Source organism: Branchiostoma lanceolatum, chromosome 17 (assembly GCF_035083965.1).
Source record: "Branchiostoma lanceolatum isolate klBraLanc5 chromosome 17, klBraLanc5.hap2, whole genome shotgun sequence".
Lineage (NCBI taxonomy): Eukaryota > Metazoa > Chordata > Leptocardii > Amphioxiformes > Branchiostomatidae > Branchiostoma > Branchiostoma lanceolatum.
The window spans coordinates 6,443,367-6,463,693 of NC_089738.1; the positions used below are offsets into that span (position 1 = coordinate 6,443,367).

General features: G+C 39.3%; 2 protein-coding genes across 6 annotated transcripts in view; both read right to left on the bottom strand.

Annotated features, from left to right (window-relative positions):
* Positions 1-1,820, bottom strand: part of LOC136423657 (transcription factor Dp-2-like) — a 30,422-nt gene extending 28,602 nt beyond the window's left edge. For both annotated transcript variants that reach the window (XM_066411916.1, XM_066411915.1), the window contains exon 1: positions 1,377-1,820. In XM_066411916.1, coding sequence (XP_066268013.1) covers positions 1,377-1,422 — 46 coding nt within the window. In that variant the 5' untranslated portion in view covers positions 1,423-1,820. The remainder of the gene's footprint in view (positions 1-1,376) is intronic.
* A 1,214-nt stretch (positions 1,821-3,034) lies between these two features.
* The window catches only part of LOC136423705 (cohesin subunit SA-1-like), a 40,055-nt gene continuing 22,762 nt past the window's right edge, over positions 3,035-20,327 (bottom strand). For 2 of the 4 annotated variants that reach the window (XM_066411984.1, XM_066411983.1), the window contains 19 exons: positions 19,982-20,096; positions 19,056-19,159; positions 18,588-18,680; positions 18,346-18,435; positions 17,928-17,987; positions 17,344-17,487; positions 16,497-16,655; positions 16,034-16,114; positions 15,188-15,452; positions 14,590-14,726; positions 13,923-14,093; positions 13,107-13,183; positions 12,239-12,370; positions 11,386-11,588; positions 9,028-9,184; positions 8,375-8,485; positions 7,534-7,636; positions 6,822-6,905; positions 3,035-5,490 (listed from right to left, as the gene is read on the bottom strand). In XM_066411984.1, the coding sequence (XP_066268081.1) occupies positions 5,479-5,490; positions 6,822-6,905; positions 7,534-7,636; positions 8,375-8,485; positions 9,028-9,184; positions 11,386-11,588; positions 12,239-12,370; positions 13,107-13,183; positions 13,923-14,093; positions 14,590-14,726; positions 15,188-15,452; positions 16,034-16,114; positions 16,497-16,655; positions 17,344-17,487; positions 17,928-17,987; positions 18,346-18,435; positions 18,588-18,680; positions 19,056-19,159; positions 19,982-20,096 (2,298 nt within the window). In that variant the 3' untranslated portion in view covers positions 3,035-5,478. Of the gene's footprint in view, positions 5,491-6,821; positions 6,906-7,533; positions 7,637-8,374; positions 8,486-9,027; positions 9,185-10,709; positions 10,991-11,385; positions 11,589-12,238; positions 12,371-13,106; positions 13,184-13,922; positions 14,094-14,589; positions 14,727-15,187; positions 15,453-16,033; positions 16,115-16,496; positions 16,656-17,343; positions 17,488-17,927; positions 17,988-18,345; positions 18,436-18,587; positions 18,681-19,055; positions 19,160-19,981; positions 20,097-20,327 lie in introns of those variants that run through there. The other 2 variants (XM_066411986.1, XM_066411987.1) reach the window with 2 other exon arrangements.

The following is a 20,327-nucleotide window of genomic DNA, read 5'->3' on the forward strand; positions in this document are numbered from 1 at the left end:
CATTGTTTACCCTAGAAAAGGCATCAGCAAGACAACTGGTAGAAATTAATTTAAGTTTTCCATAGTTTTCTTTGTTGTTTGGCTAGCAAACTCTATATGACTTGACAGGTCTAAAATCACACCATATCTCTACAACCACAAGTAGAAATCTCAGGAAACGTTGTAATTATTATTGAACGAAATCAGTTGTTTTGAATAACAGGATCTTGAATTGTAGAGGATAATAAGATCGAGAAATACTGCAAAGTCTGTTTGAGTTCCGCACTGACATTTTTTTTAGTTTAGGTAAAGTTTGCGGGAAAGAAATTGTTTTTCACTTTGACCCATCGTTGTGTAGCCTGGTTATCAACAGAAAGAACGACTTAGACTTCTTTGCCCGCGAACTTAACATGACGAAAAATGTCAGGACAGACTTGAATATACGCACAAGTGTGAACGAGCGCTTACTGATGAATCCGGACCTATTTCATTTTTATTTTAATTGTGAGAAATTTCCAAGCAGATGTTGTGAGTGAAAGATTGCTATGTTGTCTAACTGTCAGTGCCAAACTTCTCTACACCAGACGACATTTTAGGCACAGCAGATTTCTAGATAAATACTGTATTGCTGTCATAGAAGCCAAGCAGTCAGGAAATGTTGAAATCTTTCACCCTTAACATCTGCTTGGGGATTTTTTTGGAGGTGGCACGCAACAACAGGGGACCCATGGCTGGAACTGGGGCATGGGTGGGGTGGGTCAACTTACCCCACACCAAACAACACCCACACAAAATCATTATAACACGTTTCTACAAGGTTTGCATACACAATCTTAACTACAGACAGTCTGCAATCTATAAAGGGGTAGCTGATTTACAAGTTTAGTATATAATTTAGATGGAAAACGGTAAGATTTTAGGTTAAAGTTTTGTTGCCATGCAAGGAAAGGGGGGGGGGGTAGATTTAAATGGTCTCCATACCGGACAAACATAAAAGTGAGTAGCCTTCTGGGGCTGGATTTTATCTACAAAACCCGTTTTTCGTTCAGATTTGGTGTGAGAATGGTGCATTATACATAGTTCCTTTGATATGACTGTGATTTTTTGCAGATTTTGATCAAATTAAGTGAAATGTGAGAACTCTGAATGGAACAACGGTGGTAAAGGCACGTGGCGTGACACAGAAAAGGATCTGTGGCGAAAACGATCACTGAAATCTGATAGCGTTTTTACCTAAGCCAAGCATTCTCTACATAAATCAACCAAACGGAATCAAACTCTACATTTACATTCCGATCATCCTGTAAGAAATCGTGAAGTTTTGACAGTTAGTTTTTAAAAAATGAGGGTGTAAAAAAAGTCCCTATGCCCAACAACAAAAGAAGGGAGTTGTTTACCATCGTCCAGCCACAGGCTGGTCAGGGTCGCCCCCGAATTCGCCATTTCAGCCGATCGGACGTTGAACAGTCCTGGGTAGTCTCTGAATCCCTTGGAGCATGTAAATGTCCGAGTTTGAGCCCGAGTTTGTACTTAAATCCACAGTTTTTTGACAAACAAGTCGCCACCAACAAACAGAAAGGCTGGGAAGGTAGAAAAATGGCGACGATTCGAAGCTAAACTTCCGCGGTTTTGCGAGCTTCTTTCTCGGTATCTGCGTCAATCCTTCCCGCAGCTGCAAGTTGGAACGGTCGTCGGGCTCACTTCCACTGCCACATGATGAAAAATTTACATATAAGCGAAGGAATTCCTGCACAAATCCCGTGGAAAATTCTCTCAAATTCCAGTGTTTTGGAAGTGAAAACGAGCTTGGCGGTGGCTAGCACAGCTGGGCGCTGATTGGTTACCGGTAAGTCACGTGGGCAACTCCCAAACTTTTCATTGGTCGAGTTTCATTCATATGACCAGTCCTGGCGCATGCGCAAGCCGAAGGAATTTGTTTTCCTTTTCCAGTGTTTTGTTTTACATGTTTACTTTATGCAGATTTTGTTTACGATACGCTAATTTGCAATGATACAGGTGTATTTCCAGTTTTCAAGCAATTTTAGGGAAAACTTAACCATTTTCTGCAACGTTTACGCCTGAAATGCAATAAACAATGCAGCATTTAAAAGATATAGCTTGCAGCAATCAACATACCCAGCATGCATTGCTTGACAAGTTGCCAATCCAAGCTCCTCAGCTCACTTTAAAATAAAATACATTTCTAAAAATTGCTTAAGAGCAAATATTCTATACAAAAGAGAAATTTTTGATGAATGGAAAATGTTGTGACGAAATTCACCAAGGCAAAAATAAACCCAAAATTTTCAATTTTTATCAGTTGTCCCTGGGCCAATCAAAAAAGACAAATGCAATCTTTTCAACAGCCATCGAAGATGAATGATGAAGTAACTTGATCTTTTTTTGGTGGCTATCAATTATTCAAATGGTTAAGAGAGGAACATGGGCTAGGTATTAAAAAATCAATGAAATCCTGGCTTAATATAACTTGTCTCAAAAACAAGGTTAACTTTCCATATCCCTTGCATTTAATAGTCAACTGCTGCTTCCATGCCATTTCAAACAACATGGCAAATAAACTTGGACTCGTTTTAACTACGTTTGATATAATCTGCTTTTTTTTGGGTCAAGACTGTCATAAGTTATCGAAACATCATCACTCTCAACCTTACAATGATTTACATCACAAAATAGCCACAAAACGTTATAACCATGTATTCAAATGGACTAATATCATAACACAAATATAACTTGGTCGGTACTTCTAATGATTTTGTGTTAAGAAGTAACTTCACTTTCAAAATTTCAGAGTCCTGTCAAAATTAATATTTCAAGAATTTCAAAAGACTGCCAAGTCATAGGGTGTCATATACATTGTCATGTCCTTTTGGTTTTTTTGCCAGATTTTCTGGTCTTGCAAATACAATTTTTCCAATAATAGAAAGTAGGCCTTCCATTTTGCAGATGTTTTGGGGGAAAGTAGAACTTGCCTTGGTTTTTAATGTGTTACAAACTAAAACAATCTTTATAAATGAATAAAAACAACCCCATGAGATACAAGAAGTCGAACAGGTTCTTTATTTGATGAGTACCTTACATAACAGTCTTGATAATATAAAGACAAAATACAAAACACAGTATTTTATTTCATGAGCAACGAACAGTCAAATGACACAACCGGCAGCAGAAGTCATTGAATGTGGCTTGTACAATGTTCATCGATTTTCGACAGAAAACTCTTCAACTACTATAACTCTTCGTCCAGACATGATAGGGTCCAAAACAAAAATTTAACTCAACAAACAACCTTGGTAGCAAGAATACGTTCACTAAAGACTTCCCTCAAAAATACCTTCTAAAGATACGCAAGTAGCACCTGAACAGTTATGGGAAGTCATTAAAAAAAAAACATATTTGAAAAAAAAAAGATAGTGCACAAGTGTTAAAGTCACATTGTCATGAAATTTAACATAACATTACACCACATTGTGGTAACAACCAGTCTTATATTGTTTTGTGACTAACTACACACATGTACATGTACTAACTTATAAGTCACAACTTCAGCACATTTACAAGCAGTAGGCACCGTCCTACTTAACACGACATCTCAACTGAAGTGTCTTTCATGCTCTTTTAGACAAAAAAATTCACAAAGGTAGATCAATTTGATCGATCACATAATACATACTTTTAAACGTTCTCAGTAATCGCTACTCTCTGGTCATTTCAAACTTGGCCGGCTGAGTGTATTTCAAGTCTACGTTGTCTTGTACAGTTGTATTCAAATGACACAGTAATTATGTTTACTAATCCCACCATACATACAAAAAAAATACTCAGTCATTAACATTTGCCAGTCTAATTTCCTTTACCTTTACCTTGGTTGGGTCCTGAGATAGGGTAATTGAAAGTGGGCATGTTGATATTTTGTCACTCAAAAGTCTGTTTCATTGTTTTTCATTTTAAATACCAGCTCAACCTTTTTCTGTTAGACAACTAGAATGTGGTAGCATGTCGTGGATCAGTTTGCTATTAAAACAATCTAACTCGATAAACCTACATGATATGTAGGCAGAACAAAGTTCACGTACTTGTACTTGAAAAGGACAATCACCAAACAGTACTAACACAAGATTAGCCCTTAAACCCACATCCACCTAAACAATGTTTCATTCTGTTTCAATATTTTTGCCACATAAATTTTTTTCATCTTAGTAGCTTGAGATATCACTAACATGGTTGAATGCGAGCAACTTATTTTTATCTGTATGTGAACAAAATAAATTTGTTCTAATTTGTACAAACATAGTTTTTGACAGCATTGGGTTTAGTTCTTTCTCACAGTCACAGCTTCTAGTCATCTACCCTTCACTTCGTTAATCAAGTGTTCTTCTGACTGAATCAACATGTAACTCCAGAAAATTTTATTTGCAGTTTGTCTGATCAAGAAAACAGGCTACTGATATAGTATTGAACTTGTACAACAGAACTGCATTGTAACAAACAAGTATGACTGCAACTGAATACAGCGTGGAATGACTGAGTTTCTAACAAATCAACTGTTCTGAACAGATTTGCAGACTATGCTACTTGAAGAACCATCGTAACCAGAAGAAAAGGCCAGACTCTAATCTCTCTATCATAAGTACAAAAACTCACTATTCTACTATATACAGTGGTCCACTGGATCTTTGCTTCAGTTGATCCTTTCTTCGAGTTTCATACATGCAATTCATGTAATGCAGCAATGTATCTCTTCTTCCAAATCATAGATGTCATCTAAATCATGAAATCTCACCATTTTGTGGAAAATGTGATATCCTGCTTTTTTTTCTAGTCTGTTGAAGTTCAGCTCTGCCATTGGCTGGAATGATGAAACCAACCTTTTTTGTGATTGGTTGATTTTCTGCTGAACTATTCCTGCTTTGTGATTGGTTGCAGATGTTCTCTTGCAGTTTGTTTTTTTCAATGTTTGTACATTTATACAAAAGTTGTCAAAGAGTTGGAGAGAGTGGGACAGTAGATTTAAACTTAAAGGAAGGGGTCGATAAACAATTGCTTCCAAATATCAGAGATTAACCTGAAATAAGGTGCCTAAAGGCTTTTGATGTTGAGTCTTTATGTTTTGATAGAAAAAGAAGTTAACAGGGATACTGAGTGTGCATTTGACTTTAATACAGGATATGTGTAAATTCAGGCTGCACTATCTACAAAGCATTTTGTTAATTTCTGTCCATCTGATAACACTAATAGATCATCATGACATAGACAAGACGATTCAATTAATAAGCTAGCCCTAAGAAAAGAAACCACAAAATGCCTGATAAGAAACCCTGAATGGTAAACTTTGCACATATAAGCGAGAAGATAGCCTGGCACTGCCAGCCTAGTTTTCTTTCTTTTTTTCATCTCTTTACATTGTTGTCTCCGCAGTGTACTTGTTCTTTCTGCTTCTGGCTTTCTCACCATTGTTTGTTGGGGTCTTCTCTCGACTCTTCAAAGTCCCGACTGTAGCAACAAAAAGGAGAAAAGACATGTTGCAATATTCACCAGAAAATATATACTAGGCTACAAGAACACTACATGATTCCCTGATATTGCATTCATAAAAAAAGTGAACAAACAAATGAAAAGGGACAACCACTTAAATTTTAACAGGGGTAAATGGCCATTCTATTTTTAGGTTCAACATTATTTCTGTGCTTATTACCTAAAGAATCTTCTTGACAAAAGCAACCTGCCATTTCTTGCAAGTACTACAGATTGTATGCTTTGACCATTTTCCACAAACAGTTCAATCAGGTCATTGGATAACAAAGCTCTCTGTACACAACAAAGTGTTTCATTTAAGACTGATATTTTGGCGACCGTCTGTCACCTTCTTGAGAGGAATTCTGATTGGTTCTGCTTTACGTTTGGGACCGCATCTGTTAGCAGCGACACCTACTTGCAGTTCATAACAAAACCAGTAAGAATTGCCCTGAGGATGGTGGCAGACGGTCACCGAAACAGCCGTCTTGAATAAAACACTTGGTTGTGTACAAAGAAATTTGTTATAATTTGACCATTTTCTTCTGTTCCTTCAGTACTGCTGCACCCTACTGGTAATACTAGACTGGAAAATTGAACTGCAAATGATATATATTTTTTTTTTTCCAAAAATCTCAACTTCAATTTGATAAGATGTACTTTTGCATTCAAGAAATATACTTCAAGACTAAGAGATTTATAATATTTCATCATTTGCAGTCAACCTTTTCAGTTTAGCAAAACCAATTTTCTTCACCTCAAAACCCTTACAGCGCTAAAGAGAGCATATTCATACAATGTAACTTCTACAATTTATCACCATACAACAAAAGGTTAGCATGTCCCAACGGGGAAAAATAAAGAACGAAATCACCGACATCTTGTGGTCTGTAACTGAAAGTAGAACTGAAAACAACTCAGAGAGGAGGAAATGAAAAGATGAGAGGGCAAGTAACCTGAACAACCATTATCTCTGAAAAACAAAACAGAACGAACCAAGGAAAGAACCATATTAAGAACCGTGTCCCCAACACCAGTTGGTGTGGGCTAGCATAGGGCAACATTTCCTTTTTTAATGCCAGTTTTCAGAAAAGCATCCGATAGATACATGTATGTAAGTCATTTTTTTATACAGTGTTTTTGTCATCAATTTCAAATCTGGATGGATAGATACTGTATTGCCGATTTAAAGAAGGCACTTGGAGATATACTTTAAACACTTGCATGTCCTTTAGTCGGTTGTCTTTCAAAACTTCATGTTTCAGAGGAAACGTTGCCGTATGCTGCCCAGAGTCGACCCTACCACTCACAGAAAAGTCCCCAATATCAGGTGACGATGTGAACAAGTTGTCAGGGAGGTTCACTATCTGTTGGGCCATGTCGACGGGGCTGGACTGCAAACAGAGTGGACAAGTTCTGCCGAGTTACTAACTACAGTAAGGAGCTTTTCATGGAGCACATTAGGAAGGAGGGGACAAGTGTAGTCATCGGTTGTCTTGAGAAAGAGAGAGGTCAGTATAGACACATGGACAACAGGGGAAGAGCATACACTAAAGGAGTAGAAGAAGATGGTTAAGGAAGCTGTGTAGAGCGTTTTCACTCGCTTTCCATTATCAAGAAGGTCGGCAGGTGCTGACGGCCATGTTGGTGTCTCTATTTGCATTTCAATGGATCAAGCATACACTGCATTTTTGTGTTTCACCAGCAAAGTTTCTGGTACTCTCTTCTTGAAGCCGTAGAGACTTTCTAGCGTCTATTTTGGAAAACCTTTGACTGTTCAAATAAAGATTCACTAAAATGCAAATAGGGACACCAAGATGGCGGCAGACAAATTTTGACGTTGCGTAAAAACGCTCTACAGACACAGAACAAGAGACGACCTAGAAAAGACATGACACTGAAGCAGGTACAAAGGGAATCGGAGGCTATGACAAAACAAGTGACCTGACACCATACTTTTACAGCTGATGGAAAAGTTTACAACACAGGCTGTGTTATGATAGGTGCAGGAGTAAGAGTTACCTGTCCGATGTGCATGTCGCTTGTATCGAAGTCTGCAATGTCGTCATCATCCCCGCTGTCATCAGCCTCCTCAGGTTCAGGTTCAACTGGCATCTGTTTACCCCTGAGGTTAAGGAATAGTTGATTGGCATAAATCATGATTTGAGTACTACGTAGCACCAGAAAATATGTCAGAAGACTTCCTGTAAATTGTCTCTTCTGTTTTTATCCACGCCACGAAACCATCTACAAGTGCCGACAATACTTGAAAGACGGGGAAATGGCAGGCAGATTACGATTAAGTGAAGACAGCACATGTAGCGTAAAAGCATATTTTGTTGTGCAGTAAAGCTACTCACCCATGGTGCTCTCCACTACATTGCAAGCAGAGAACAAGGAAAACAAACATACATAACTACAATGACTGAAACCTATGAATTGTGAAAATGAAGTGAACCAATTTAGCTCACTGAAGAGCTATTCTTCCACTGGTCGTGACAGAGACGACTGACCCTATGTATCCTATTTACAGGTTCATTGTACCGGGGAAATTCCCCTAGCTCTTTTTGACAAGCACAATGAACAGTGAATCAAGGCTTAACATCCTATCCTAAGGACTGCGACTCTTCTGTAGTATCTTACTCAAGGCTTATAGTTCGAGAGGCAGGGCCGCTAACCACTGGACTAAGCAAGCTACGAATTGTACACACTCAGAAGGCATCTATCTTTGTACGTTCCCTTCACAACCAAGCACAACCATTGGCCGATTTTCTTTGGAAACAAGAAGAGGAAGAACACTATGGTACATCTAAAAATACAGGGGAAATACTTCAAGTTCAACAAGTAAAATCTTGATATTTACCTTCCCCTTCTGCCTTGAGTGGAGTAGCTGATGTTGGCACGTCCTTTCCGGGCACTGTCGTGGTGTCTGACCTGCGCCCATGACCCCTGGGACAGCGCTGGCTTGCCGGTACTACAGAAACATAGAGTACAATTTTGAGTCCCTCTAGTCTACTAAGATTTTAACTTTTGTCGTTTACTGTTAAAAAGTCCCTGTTTTATGGAGATAAACATCCAAATTCATGAAGTCCAGAGCAAGGGATAGAAGACCTGATATCCGTAATCAATTCAACATGCTCAAGGCAGATACAGACATACAGGTTTAGCTGAACTTTATATTTTTCAGCAGCAAAATGTACTAAAATTCAAAGTTGGTTCTGTCAACGATGAGTACACTAACATAAATTTTACTTCTAATCAGGGCTGTCTCAAGCTTTAGATTTTTTCCCGTCTCAATCATTATCTAGGAGCCCATGTTATTCATTTTCTTGCTTAAATCTGTCATTTTAAGCTTATGAAAATACATTTTCATGTTATAAAGTTCAGATTTTTTGGACGGACTGGGTGAAATTGTTTTCCATCCCACAGGTAAATGTCTGTCCTGGGATGGAGGGACGGGTCCTGGAGACAGCCCTGCTTTTAAGTCAGTACTAGAAGACATTAATGTTGACATACTGCTCAAATTCTCTTTCTGAGCCCTGTTCTGATTCGTCCCTCTCTGAGCTCTGCTCCGAGCCCTCCTCCGGGTCCATTCTTCTCCTCTTGACCGCTGTGGACGTGTGGAGGGGATGGCCAGGGCGGTTGGGGGTCTTGCCGGCAAAGGCTTCATTTGCTGCAAGAACAAGAAAAAAATATTTAAAAAAACATTCATTCCTGTTTGATTTATCCTGCTTCAAAGTCTGCAACTGAAACGCCTCCTGCAGTTCCAAAGAAAGCTGCTAGAGGGCCCTCAAACCCTATCCAGCACACGAGATATAAACACCGGAAGTTCTGTTGCAGTACCAAAGAAAGCAGCTAGGGGCCCAAAATCTAATCATTTCGAGGTCCCAACAAGACCTGCCCACATAAAACATCAAGACGATCCATCCAGGCAATTTTTAGTTCTCGTGATGAAAACATACAACCTTCTTGGCCAAGGTAACAAGACAACATCAACAGATGTCAACTTTTAAAGGATTCTATTTTTTGTATGAACCAACAACAAGAGGATGTTATTTTTCTTCAAGACTATCTTACATATGGTGAAGAAAGAGATACTGTGCAATAGGTAAAAAAAGGGCCACTGTGACAAAAGAAAATGTACTATTTCTTATCCATGACCAAGGAATGGGGTACTGTAGACATAATAAGCATTTAGAAAATGTGTAGACTGTAGACCATGGATCCCTACAGAGCAACAAGCTAATGAATCTGAAAGAGACTATCATTGTAAAGAACAAATTGTAAATACAGAGAGCAGATAACTGTTCAACAGAACAACTAACAGAACAAAACAGCAAAAAGATATTTCAGGTTATTCCATTTCAAGAGTTTCAGGGTGAAATGTGCAGACAGAAAAATGGTGCCACCACCATCAAAACATCAAAAAATTTTCATTCATCCCAAACTGAAACTCTTTTAATAGAATAACCCCGTAAGCAGGCTACTTTGCGTCCAACTGTCATTCTCAGCATCTCTAAACTCCCAGTCTCTCCTGGAGGTAGTACGTGGTGACGCAATCCTGCTGGAACTCCTGTCCCTGGGTGGCTGCTTGTCTGAAAATGTTAGTACACAGTGTACAATGTATGATGGTCTGAAAATGATTGGAACGCATCGTATGTGTGTAGGTTTAGTACCAAATAAGGTCTTCTTTCCTTGTGTCTTAAGTTCAGAGCATCTATGATCATTAAAAAAAGAACACTATGCTTTCTTTGAATATGTATCTTAGAAGGAAGGCCAGTGGCTACATCAATTATTCACATGTTGAATACATCTGGGAACATCTTTCCAATGAAAGGAAGGCCACCTGGCCTTAGAAAAGACAGGACTCGCAATACCCCAAATTGCCCTTCCTATCCCCCAAAAAAGTCAAAAGAAAGCTGTTGAATGAAATAGGGTTGGACAAGTTTTTAAAAACCCCTATACTATAGGGCAAGTACATCAAATATCTACTGGCCAGAATCAACTTTTCACAGACTTGGAATTCGAATGACAGATTTCTATGCATTTTTACTTGCAGCAAGGAAATCCTTTTATTTTTTAATTTAAAAAATATCTCTTTGCAGTACCATACGGACATGACTTGCATATCATAAAACCCATATTTGGAAGGCCAGGGCCCATATCTACCCATGAAAAAATTGTTCTGGCCAGTAGGATAGGACATGCACTTGTCAGATCTGCACTTTCACTTGCTCCAGGCAATTGGACCAATGTACTGTCCAACCCTCCCAAAGAAACAAAAGACTGCTGTTGAATGAAACAAACTGAAGGTAAACCATTGTTAGTAGCTGTGTGGTGAAACGTGAACTTGAACTGAACAGGAACTCAAACAATAGCAATGAGGAATTACTGCCGGTCCTTCTCTTCACTCCTGAGCTTTGCCTCCGAGTTCGGGTGGTGGATGATCGTCTCCTGGCTCTGTGTGGGGTGTCATCGACTGTGGGAATTATCATGTCATCATTCAAACTACACCGGATGGTAAGCTGTGGTAAAGGTACATGCTTCAAACTGGATCCTAACAAGTCCAGAAGGTTTGCTCAAAGTTCAGTTTTTCGTTCTAACACACGAAAAGGAAGTGTTAGAACAAAAAATTTCAACTTTGAAGATGCTAACAACCAACTAAAAGGTCTCACCTAAAACATTGACTGGAGACAATTCTTTTTGTCAAAAACTGAAGCCATTAAACGTTCAAAACATCTACATACCATAACATATCGCCTTTTCAGATGAAACTAATTGTTATGACAGGTCCTACGTCTACATTCTAATGATGGGATTTGATAAATAATAAATTTTCAAGGTATCAACAATCAAAAGAATATGTCATACTACCTTCCATGGTTAGCTTCCTCTTGGCAGCCATTTCTGACGGACTCTTTCCTCCCTTCTTCCCGTGACCTCGGATCCCCCTGGCAACGACCTTTGACCCGTGCTCGCCCTCCAGTAGGCTGTTACGGTAGGTTAGCAGCGGGAGCCAGGGGTCGTCTGTCTTGTTGATCATCCCTGGCCTCAGTTTGCTCTCCAGATAGTTTAATCTACAGGGAGGAGAAGGTTTTCATCTGTCATTATACAGCACAGACTGTTAGCTAGCAAGGCGTCAGGGCGTCTTCTGGACACCCTTTACAAAGAAATCAAAGAAAATATACTTAAAGAGCATACTAGCATACTAGTAGTGGCATGTCTAGAACCCTGAGTTCGACACACTAATAGAAAGAGTTAGACTCCTTTGGACAGGATGTTTCAAGCAAAGCATCCTGTATTTCAGAAGAGCCAGACGTCAAATACACTGATCAACAAAATGTCTTAAGTTTGAAACTTGCACATTCTCCTACTGTCCTAGGTACGTTGAATTTAGAAAAGTACCTAATACACTGTCTACATTCTTTATATAACTGAAGCTTTCTGTAGAGGATGTCGTCCATAAAACTTACTTGACACAGCCTATACAAATAGATCAAAGTGTACTGTAAATCCACATCTTAATGTTGCAGTCAGTAATCTTAGCAGTTGCGGGGAAAGAGAGTAGTTTACTACTTTTAAGTTAAATGGTGGGAACAAATATATCTGTCTCCAATGTTCTCTCAAATATTTGCCATGATGAAATTCTAGCGGTTGACTAGTGACAGTGAAAGTCAGTAGAATACCATTAACAAATCAGGAATTCCGGTACCGAGCCTGTACTTACATGGTCTTGCGATCTTGCTTCATGACCTTGGGGCTGAACTCAGCCAGAATCTCCAGGAAGCTCAGATACGGAGGGGGGCCTTCTTTGTCGTTGGGGTCGTCTAGCGGAGTGATGGCAAACACTATCCCCTCCCTGGGAAATAGGACACAACACCGCAAGGTTTGTTCAACACGATTCTCATGTAACTTAAAGGCACCCAGAGCATTTTATAGACTTGAAACTCGAATTGAAAAACACAAATTTCAATAACACTATACCATTACACATCGGCATTCAAGGAGCAAAGATGCGATGTCGTTGTGTGGTGAGAACTGATAGAAAATCCAAGCAGTCTATTAGACTGATCCTGACTGTCCATCACAATCAACAGCTTAACCAATGAGAGAGTGGCAAGTTTTGGTTTGACCAATGAGAGAGTGGATAGATGTCTGTCAAATAATTTGTATTTCCATGTTTTCATTTTGCAACTCTACGTTTTGACCTAGGTAGGTGGGGCTACGGGATTGGTCTATTACAAGCTATTAATTCCTGGTGTTACTTAAAACATATATGGAAAGTCCACATTTCAAACAGACCGACATTAGCTTCCCTAGTTTGATCCCAAAATACATTTTTATTGCTTGTAAAAAACAAAGCAATTCATTCCTAGTGTTACTAGAGCATCTCTTAAAACAAACTCACATTTGAAAGAAGAATCATTTTTTAAAAGCTCATGAAAGTGAACTTATATGCAAGCTCAGAAAAGTTTTTTTCCATCATACTTATCCAAAAGCGATACTGTTTTTGTAAGACGCATAGAAAGGAAACACAGAGAGTAGAAAAATATGTTGGAGGACAAGATGTCTGTAAGTTGAAGAGGGAGACTGACTTGTGAATCTCTGCAACGGCCTGCCGTGTCTTGACTGGATCCAAACCAAAGGTCAGGGAGAATCGTCTCGCCAGCTCCTGGAATTCAAGGTCAACAATGATATGTCAGCATCTATCAAGGAATAACTTCATTTCCTTCCAAAGAAGCTATTTCTATATGAGTATATCCCTAAAAATTTAAAAGCACTCAGAGAACCAAGCCAGCATAGCTTCTATGTCATATTTATAATTGTTACTCCTACTTCCAATGTTAGTGGTAGTATTTACACGTTGCTTTGTCTCCAGTTAACGAGATATTTTCATTTACTGAATGCATGTAACTTTGTATAGCCAAATATGATATATAGCAAGTACTCTCTATCTTATGCCTATCCATGTGGCTTAGTGCTATTTTCATTTTCATATAGAATGCTTTTAAAATGCAACGTACAAGCAGATATCTGGAATATCACAAGCAATGAATGCATTTTATGACCAAAAATTATCCACATAAAAGCAAAATCAATATGTTTTACAAGACATTAGAAGCACCTCATCACAAAGGAACTTAAAGTCATACTTCTATTTCTATCCGTGAACAATTTCATCAGGTTGGCGAATGACTGAATAGCAAGGTTCTTTTTATTCACAACCAAGTATTTTAAAGAGCCGATGTTTTGACGACTGTCTGTCATCTTCATCAGGGCAATACTGACTAGTTCACGTTGCACTGAGGCTCTGAAGCTAGGTGTAACTGCTAACAACTATTTCTACATAAATAAATGATTTCATTTCACCATTAATGAAAGTAAAATATGCAGTGCATAAAGAAGATGACCTTGATAGACAGGAAAGCCTGTGAAGCCCTATCAAGCGGCTGTTGAGATGCTTTCACTTCTTGGAAGAGCTGGGTGAGTGCAAGGTTCAAAGTCCTGGCGGTGTTGACCTTGTCCATCTCTCGAGCCTTCGACAGTGTGGTCTTGATGATATCACCATAATCATTATAGTACTGGAAAACAAAGAACAGTTATAGATTATAATAGAAGCTCATCTGTGTAGGTAGTAATCATATTACAGTGCTAAACTAAGGTATTTACGGATCAAATTTTCGAAGACCACTGTCGGCTTCTTCAGGATCAATAATGATCACGTAATGACACGTGTCAATAAAGTCACGTGTCTGTAACTCTTGCGAGTTTACGGTCAGCAGTGATTGGTCATTATTGATCCTGAAGAAGGCATGTTGAGTGTTGGGCTCAGAACCAATAGGTCCCGGGTTCGAAACTCGCCATGCACTGACGTTGTGCCCTTGGGCAGGCACTTACCACAACATAACTGTTTTTACGGTGGAGTGACGCCCACCGAACCTCTTATCTGTCAAAAGTGTGCCAAATAATACGCAAAAATTTTGTGTGCTAATGTGCCAAGATCTGCAAAATGTAATCCACCAAAATATCTTTTCCGTATATTTTCAAACGAGTGACCAGTTGCTGGTTAACACTTACCCTCATGTAGTGTTTGAAGATATCTGCAGCTGTTTTGATGCTGACCATGTTGTAAACCACCAGCTTGCAGTAGCCAGCCAGCAAGTTTCGCCTCTTGTGCAACGCCTCTATCTTGTTGGCTTCATCTTCCTCATCATCTGTGTCATGAGACAGTAGCATGACATGTTGGTTTTAACCTTCTCCCTACTACCTAACAACCTATACAAATTTAGTGACAAGTTGCTACCATAGCCTGATGAACGTTACTCTAAGTGGCTGAAGTTATCCTAAAACCATTAAAGTTGACACCAACTTAGGATACAACTTATCATGCCAAAAAAATACAAAACTGAAGCTGTTACATTGATGAAGGTTAGACATCCAGGTAAAAAATCTGTAAATGCAGAAATCTTCATGGTGGTTTTATGTTCGCGGTTTTCACGGTAAACTCTTTACCACAAACTTAAAATCACAGCGAAAAGTCGTTCCATTGTGTGACTGTAGCGCTACCATTGTTTCAAACGAGATCTCAAAACCACCGCGAACACTCCATTTTCTCCCTACCGCGAATTTAAACCGCTGCAAACATTTCAGCATTTACAGCAACACTGTTACATACCAGTAGCTTGGTGTTCTTCCTCCGGACCAACAAAAACCCGGTCTCCAAGAAGGGACGTCAGCCGGATTTCCGTCACGGGGTCGGAGTGGTGAATCAGGTTCTTCATGACGGGATTGGCCGCGACTTGTCGTGCGAAGACGACCAGTATGTCCACGATGGACATGAAGGCCTCCTCCTGGATGGTGGGGTCGACGTAACCCTCCACCAACTGGCTACAGAACTCCAGAAACGTTTTGACACAACTGTTGATTGTCCTGATATCATTCTGCATAAAAAGAAAAAAACATCTTCAAACAAGGCAATCAGAGATGGCAGACTTCACCCCCTAACCCATACTGCTTAGAGACCCTCTCAGTCCCACAGAGAAAAATAACAGCATTGAGGATGAAAGGTTAGGCCACACCAATCTAATTTTTTGGTTAGCCGATTTTGATTTTTAATTTTAGCAACAAAAAAAATCATGAAAACAGAAGGCTGGGGTGAAAACTTGCACCTGACCCTGTTCACTCCCTGAAACTGTGTGCACCAAAAGTACAAACAGTCCTCTGAGATTCTGTTTTCATGTTGTTTTTCCAATCCAGCATTTTTTTGGTCATTTTTTTTATTCCGTTAACCAAGAAAATAAATTGGTGTGGCCTTATGAAAATTTATATTATTCCATCCTTCAAATTTTGAAAGTCTACACACAGTCACATACTGTTGATAAATTTAAAAAAAACATAAAAAACGATTCAACAAAGCATGTGATCTTCAGGCCACTGCACACAATTTTTCCGGATCTTGCTTTTGTTTAGCCAGACTTTTTACCTCTCAGGGAATAAGTTACAACAAAATCATACACCTTACCTTGTCTGGGTCGTGTTCATCAAGTCTAGAGAACCTCCACATGATGTCCATATGAGCACACGCAATGGAGCGAACTAGGATCTGGGAAACAAAACACTCACTCAATAGATTGCAGTACACAAGCAATACAGGTAACACAACATGTTTTGGACTCATTGTGAGGAAAGTATCAAAATGTCTACAGGGAAGCAGGCACGAGAGCAAAACGAACAGTGAAGAGAAAAAAAAATTCTGGATAAAGCGTTCAATCGTTCGTTCAGACCCTTGTAGTGCCTAGTGGCACATAGGGCAGAAAGTTTCCTTGCTGTTCTAGTACCAGGGTGTATTTTTACAGGGACGGGTTGCTAGTCCTTCCCCTTTAATGTGCTCAATCTGGACAAAGCACTTAGTGATTACTGGATAAACAGAGACGCACCGCTTCCATAGAAAGACATATGACCACTTAAAAAAAAGGAAAACTCACCTCTTGTGGAATGTAGGTTTTATCGTTAGCTGTCTTGATGGTAAAGATGAACTTCTCGAAGAGGTCGTACGCGGAGAGGTCGTGACATTTGTAGAACTCCATCAGTCTCTTCTGGGCTGACGTCACGTTGAAGACATCATCTTCGTCCGCTTCTTCACCCTTGGGAAAGAAAGGACAGAGGAGTGAGTGAGTGAGTGAGTGAGTGAGTGAGTGAGTGAGTGAGTGAGTGAGTGAGTGAGTGAGTGAGTGAGTCAGTCAGTCAGTCAGTCAGTCAGTCAGTCAGTCAGTCAGTCAGTCAGTGAGTCAGTGAGTGAGTGAGTGAGTGGGATGGATGGATGGATGGATGGATGGATGGATGGATGGATGGATGGATGGATGGATGGATGGTTAAACAAATGAGGATAACAAACTAACTGGTTACAATTACAATAATTTCATTCTTATTTTGGAAAGAAAAGTTCCTGTTACAATTTAACTTCTTGATTCTATGAATAGATGTAAATAGACAACATGACATATTGTATTCTGTATCACCCGAGGTACCAGCATAACCTAGAGGTACCACTGCCAGCAATGCGAAATGCGCCAGAAGTTGAGAAAATTTAGTGTCCTCAAAGAAAGAATGTAAAACCACCAATTCCATGTCCGAATCCCCCATTCCAATTTTCGACAAGTGAAAGTGTGTTTGAATTATTCTATAGAAGCCTGTGGGATAATGAGATATCGTAAAGAACGAACCAATCTGGAGCACCTGTACCAAATGTTATCCTGGCCCAGGTATGACATAGAGAGAAATAATGTTACAGTATATAGTAACTGACATATACAGAACTATAGAAAGTGGTACCTCTTGGAAGAATGTGTCCAAACTCTGCTTGAACTTTTGCACCAGGGCGTCGAACAGGCCACTCCGAGACACCATGGCCTTGGTGTGGATGGGATAGTCTTCACTGCACAGTACCATGAACGACTTACTGCACTCCTCTAACACCTGCAAACGAAAAACAGCTCAGATCTGCAATTTGTTACCTTAAAATTTCCTTGAGACTTTAACATGTACTATCTACTTCTTGTAAAATTGAAATGTCACAAAACAACAGTATGTTTTTTTCTAATCCTGAACAATTTATCATAGTCAGTGGGATACTGTAAATGCATTAAACTTTGCGTGGTTTTTGTTTCGCGCTAAGGCGAAAATGGAGTGTTTGCGGTGGTTTTAAGTTTGTGGCAGCGCTATAGTAACATACTGCTACAGTACTGGACAAAAATGTTCGCGGTGGTTTTAAGTTTACGGTGAAACGTCGCCGCAAAAACCGCGATCATAAAACCACCGCGAACATTTCTGCATTTACAGTATTTATCAGTTTATGATGAAGAAGTCAGAAGATTTTAAGTTCAACTAAACTGGACAAATAACATTTAAGTACAAACCTCCTGTTCTGCGTGTTTCTCTACAATATCCTGCATGTGCTTCAGGAGAAGATCCAAGTGCTGAAATAAACAGAAGTGTTTGTCACTCGAGTAAAAAAGTCATTGACAAAAAATAGTTACTGTCTTGTAAAAATTGGCCCCATTTTAAGAACACATTTATTCTAAGTGAAAATTGACAATAGTTCACATGGCATGGGATTCAATAGCTACATGAAGAGATGTCTTTAGTAAGGAAATGTTTCTTAACAATCCAAGCTTTAAACAGCATACACATAGCTCTACTCTTACCGCTAGGAATTGCACTCAGTGACTGTCAAACAAAACATATCAAGATCTTCAGCTTTGAATTGGTCGTCAATGGTGTGAAAATTAACTGTGAAGACAATATCTGTTGCAACGTGTACTAACATGTACTAACCTTTTCAAGCCTACTGGTTGTGTAGATGTCCAGATCAAAGTATTGAGGGATACACAGCAAGTTGATAACCTTCTCCGCATCAACAGCATACTGAGTAGTGAGAAAGTAGTAAAAATACATTAGCCAAAATACACTACGTGACATGACTCTTTGTCTCATACATTATTCAACTGGTTTCTTTGATAGTTTGTGACATTGGAAAAGCTTTTGAAAGAAAAAAAGAAACAGTTTTGCTTCCTTACCTTGCCTAAAAGTGCTGGCAGTGTCTGTATGAGGTGTTCTGTAAGTTTGACTTTGTCATCGTAGATTTGCTTTTTCTCCCGGGCTGTCTGAACCTACAGAAAACAACAAATATAAACATTACACAAACACAATACAATGTATTATGATAAATCAGAAGTCTATACTGATTTAAAAACTACAGGCTACAGTCCCTTGCCAGTGTCAATTATCGTTTCTATTGGAAATTCATCTGCATAGGGCAAATGTCCATATGACCTTTCTCAGCCTTAATATACATCTAGTACTAGACTTATAATATAAAGCAGAAAAGGAAAATTCAACACTACTATTTACTACAAGCCAAGGACTTCAGACACTACATATGAACAGTTTTTCTCTTCTTTCAACTGATTAAGTCAAAGATATGCATACAGGCAAGTACATGGACATGTTCATTTGTGTAGTTAAGAAGTGTGTTGTAAGCCTACCTTTTTAGCGCTAGCCCTGCCGATGGGAGGGATTCCCTCGGAGGCCTGTCGGATACAACAGGTCATGATCTCCACCAGGGCAGTCTCCTGCTGGTCCGTCAGAACTAATCAGGAGAAAAATAACCGTTCAAACATGAGCACAACTTTAGTCTTATCACGCAATCTACATTGGTTACAGATATAATATAATGTATCAGTTTCTGAGAAGGCAGGTGTTTCAACTTGTAGCGTGTTATCCCAAGTGCCTGAAAGTTTGACACCTAGACATCCTTTCCTGTTGAGGGTAGGATTGTACATTCTCTAATATATTGCTTCTCTAACTCCCCAACTGCATTCACAGTCGAGGATATCTGTGGATTCTAGATTGAATGAGGGATAACGCGACGAACAACATTATCTCCTAAAACAACAGGAGCTAATTAAGTCATGGGCATACAACCTTGTCTTGACTTACTTTCTATTGAACCATCTGAAATTGTCTTCACTTCATTAACTTCATATTTATTCAGAGTTTTGGTATAAAACCTGGTTCTGCCACATCTTTCCTTAGTCACTGACGAAAGATAGTGGATGCTGTCTGAAACGTCTGACCGTTTCAAAATTTTATCCAGTTGCTTGAGTAACTATTTCTGGCATATTGTATTACCTGGATGTCTAACCTTCATCAACATTTCAAAGAAGGCATTGACTGAGGGTAACAACAGTTACTGATAGTCTCCATAAACAAGATGAATGATGAAAAAATACACAATATCAAAGGGAAAACAAATGCCCTTCTTGTAGCATTTTCTACAATGCAACCACATGACCAAAGCACTGATTGTCACCACTTTTCTTTCCACCATCTCAACATCATTGTTAATAATTTGTTGCAGTTCTGTACATGTAACACTTAGAGTAAGAATTCTGATAAGAGTAGAACTGACCTTCCTCTCCCCTCCCTGGCTCCTCCAGAAGCAGGTCAGTCATACACTCCCAGTCCTTCAGCATCTCATTGGTCTCCCACAGGCTATCTACTAGGTAGGCCGCATGCTCATGTAGCTGGGGGGAGGGGCAAAATTTCATGGTCAACATTTTTTTAATTTCCATTCTACAACAGCAGAATACTCAAGGTCTTCCCTGCTCAGTGCAAATACTACTCCCTTGAGGCGTAGCCAAAAATTAATCCCTTAGGAAAATACCTAAAGCAAATTCCTCGACTTTTTTAACTACCAATTCTACCAAATGGCTTCACTCCTGAGATGTCGCCAAAAACTCTTACTTTTGACCATG